The sequence below is a fragment of the Microtus ochrogaster genome, unplaced genomic scaffold (assembly GCF_000317375.1).
Source record: "Microtus ochrogaster isolate Prairie Vole_2 unplaced genomic scaffold, MicOch1.0 UNK6, whole genome shotgun sequence".
Classification (NCBI taxonomy): domain Eukaryota; kingdom Metazoa; phylum Chordata; class Mammalia; order Rodentia; family Cricetidae; genus Microtus; species Microtus ochrogaster.
The window spans coordinates 11,076,832-11,080,706 of record NW_004949104.1 but is presented as its reverse complement, the minus strand read 5'-3'; the positions used below and the strand labels follow the sequence as shown (position 1 = coordinate 11,080,706).

General features: G+C 49.5%; 1 protein-coding gene across 1 annotated transcript in view; it reads right to left on the bottom strand.

The window, feature by feature from the left end:
* Positions 1-1,236, bottom strand: part of LOC102000844 (SEC14-like protein 4) — a 13,038-nt gene extending 11,802 nt beyond the window's left edge. Inside the window, exon 1 of the mRNA XM_005366122.2 lies at positions 1,164-1,236. Coding sequence (XP_005366179.1) covers positions 1,164-1,217 — 54 coding nt within the window. The 5' untranslated portion in view covers positions 1,218-1,236. The remainder of the gene's footprint in view (positions 1-1,163) is intronic.
* Between the last annotated feature and the right edge of the window lie 2,639 nt (positions 1,237-3,875).

The window sequence follows — 3,875 nt, the reverse complement described above, 5'->3', positions numbered from 1 at the left end:
TGAAGATTGCGTGTCTGAAAGTGTGGTCACACTATCCTATGAAGATTGCGTGTCTGGAAGTGTGGACACACTGGTGCACGTTAAGCTCAGGAATCCTCTAGAAGGAGCTGACCCCGTCCACAGCTGTACAAAGATCTACAGCATCCACAGCCTTTCCCCTCTTCCTCCTTTTTTCTCTTACAATTTTTAAAATAGTAAGTGTATGTTATTTTTAAATAATGGAGAAAGTAGGAACGCCTCACAGGGTTCTCTATCATAGTCCCTCCCAGACGCCAGGTGTCTAGTCCCAAAAGAACCCTGTGTCTGTTGCTTCCTGAGACCAACAGCACTGGGCGGCTCGTCAGTGAGCCCTCCTATTCCGCTAAAGTCCCCTCTTTCACTTGGAGAGCCTTGGCTGAGTTTCCAGGTCTATCCTTCACCCAGGTCTCTCATTTCTCCCTGTAAGATCCTTCCCCGTGGGAGACACTTCAAAACAAGCCATTCATCATTGTCCTTTGAGACGGAGCCACCAGGTAATCTGGTCTTGAATTTGGCAATCTTCCGGTCTTTGCCTCGTCGGGCGAGATTGCGCCTCCAGTGTCTGCCTGTCTGTCACAAAACTTTAGCTTTCCTTTCAAAGGCCGAGTGTGAGCCTGGGCTGGATTCCTAAGGACTGGGCTTCTCCTTTCTGATAGTCCTTGCTTTCTCCAGGTACAGTCTGCAGGATGCTCTCAAAATAAGACCCCCTAGCCTTCTATTTCTCTGTGCTAATAAAAAGTAAATAAACACGTCTGATAAGAAGACTGGGAACCCTGGCAACTGAAACCAAAGCAAACCAAACACTGTCGCAATCTCGGCAGAGATCTACGGATCTGCCTGGCAGTAGTCATAAACTGGGAACAGGGGCCAAAACTGGGTAGTGTGGCCCACTGCGCTAGAAGGCTGAATTTACACACACACACACACACACACACACACACACACACACACACACACACACACACACACCCTGAAGTCACCCAGAGGGAGGAAGAGAAAGGGTGCAGCATACAGCGGCTGCCTCAGAACGGTGCTTTCCGGAGGCACTGGGCTTTGCCATCCAGTCCCCACACAAGGCTACAGCCAATGTGCGCCCGGTGAGTTCAGCCTGGCTCCCATGCCTTCCCGCCCTCCGCACCCCTCACCCTGGCCAGGGCCTCCTGTTGCTGTGGGCTCAGGTCCCCGACTTGTCCGCTCATGATGCTCTTCCGCCTGGCCTCGGCTGCCAAAACCCTCACCCGGTTTTGCCTAGCAGGTCTGATACGGGTCCCGCCCCAAGGGAGAGTCCTTGTTTCTGCCCCGCCCTACCCAGTGCTCCCTCGTTTTTGTTTTTGTTTTGTTTGGTCTGCCCAGGTCATCAGGCCTACCCTTATGGGGCAGAGAGGTGACTTGACCTCAAGAGGTGTCTTGAGAGCCTGAGGTAGCTGGTGGCTCCCATCTACGGGCCCTGGGCCCTCTCACGATCAGGGCTCTGACGATCAGGTAGCGGTGGGACACAGGTGTGTGTGGGGGAGTATTAGGGGTGTGTTCACCTAAGGACACATGCATGGGGCCAGGTTCTTCAGAGCCAAGTGGGAGCTGAGGATGTCACGCCCCACTCCCAGTCCTTTTGCCTAAGGAGAACCCAGCCCCCTACCCCTGACTTTGAACACAGGCTGGGTTTTCTGAATGTTCACTGACTAGAAAGAGAGCCCTTATGCGCCAAACGGCTCAGCCCTCTAGACGTTGAGACCGATTAGGTAAGATGTGCCTCCTGTGTTAGCAGAATGCCTGGCATGTCACACTCACGGTTACGGACACAGTTTCAAAACTGTTATGAAGGCTCTTAGTAGAGCCAGAGCTACAGCTTGGCCCGGGTGGTGAATCCCTGGGAGTTAGGACAGCGAGAGAGCCAAGGAGAGGGTAGGGTGGCTGACTCCGAGGAAGCTGATCTCTCCGGACAGGGCGGGCGGGAAAACACCGGCTGCCTTGGCATGAATTTTCTGGACAGCAGGTGGCAAGGGAGCGGGGGAGGAGGCGGTGAAAACAGGCCACTGAGACCTTTCCCCTCTGTCCTCCCATGGGTCAAATCAAGTTCCAGATATACAATGACCAAGCATGGGCTCATATGAGGCTGATGCCCACTGGAGATGTGATTGGTTGTCAGCAAGTATGGGCTGTGCTAAGGAGAAGCAGCAAACCAGATCTCAATGACTCAGGACCAGAAACAGTTAATATTTTATTCATTATTTTTGCTATTGATTGTATATTACATGATTATTTCAGATATACTGAAAAATATAAAATACATTAAAAAACAAACAAACAGGTTCTTATGTAGCCCAAGATGGTTTCAAACATTCTGTGTCATCAAGGAGAGTCTTGAACTCTTGGTTTTCCTGTTTTCACCTTCCCAGTGCTGGGGGACAGGCAAGTGCCGCGATGCTTGGTGTGCTGGCTTATTTTATATCAACTTGACACACACTGGAGTCATCCAAAAGGAGAGAGCATCAACTGAGACAATGCCTCTATCAGACTGGACTGTAGGAAAACCTGTAGGGCATTTCTTAATTAGTGATTGTTGAGGAAGGGCCCTGCCATGTGGGTGGTGCCATCCCTGGGCTGGTGGTCCTGGTCTATAAGAAAGCAGGCTGAGCAAGCAAGCCAGAGAAGCAAGTCAGTCAGCAGCACCCCTCCATGGCCTCTGCACCAGCTCCTGCTCCAGGTTCCTGCCCTGTCTGAGTTCCTGTCCTGACTTCCTTCAGTGATGAACAGTGATGTGGAAGTGTAAGGTACCTTCTCCTCCCTAGGCTGCTCTGGTCATGGTGTGTCATCACAGCGATAGTCTCGCTAATGAGGACACCTGGTCTGTGTGGATCTGGAGATGGACACCTGAAAAGCACTCTACAAACTAAGCTGTAGCTTGGGTGAAAAGACTCAGGGTGGACCAGCACACAATGCATTGATTTTATTTTTTTCATAGTTTTTATTTTTTTGAGACAGTGTGTCACTAACCCGGAACTCACTATGTAGATCAGGCTGACCTCAATCAAACTCACAGAGATTCTCCTGCTTCTGGCTCATGAGTGCTGGACTTTTTACATTTTGTAATTGATAGATTCTTTAGGGCAGTTTTAGGATTTCCTCTGACAAATCAGAAGGCAGAGTTTTCGTATGTCCCCTGTCACTCCCACCACTTCTGGGACCCAGGTGGGACCCTCTGCAGTTCCTCAGTCTGTGATTTTCATTGGTGAACAGTCTGCAAAGGTTAAGACCCGTATAATGGCATGTCCCCAGCTGTGGGTTCAGAAGGAAAACTCTCTACCCTACATACCCTCCATGTTCTGCTTGCTCTTTTAGTTTTTGAAAATGCAGGTGCTTGGGTCTGGAGAAATGGCTCGGTGGTTAAGAGCATTTATTGCTCTCACAGAAAACCCAGACCTGGTTCCCAGCATCCACATCAGACAGTCACATGCCTGTAACTCCAGTTCCAGGGGAGCCAATGCCCCCTCTGCCCTTCTGGGGCATCCACATGGTGCACATACATATGTGCTCAGTCCCACAAGCATATGCAGCAAATAAATAAGTACATGTATATTTTTAATTGCAGCTACTAGCAGTGTGTGGTGGCACTACTGTAACTCCAGCCTAACGGAGGGGGGGCGGCTAAAGTAGGAGGACTGAGAATTCCTGGGCTACACAGCAATGGATCCTTTTCAAAAAAAATAATTGTACCTATCAAAATTTTAAATTATATTTGTGGCTCACATTTTGGGTTTGCATAATATTTCATTTGACTAGAATTTGCCCTAAGAGAATCTTAAATTGAAAGAAAGATCCAAGTTGGGCTTGAAGAAATGTCAAGCATACCTGTTGCT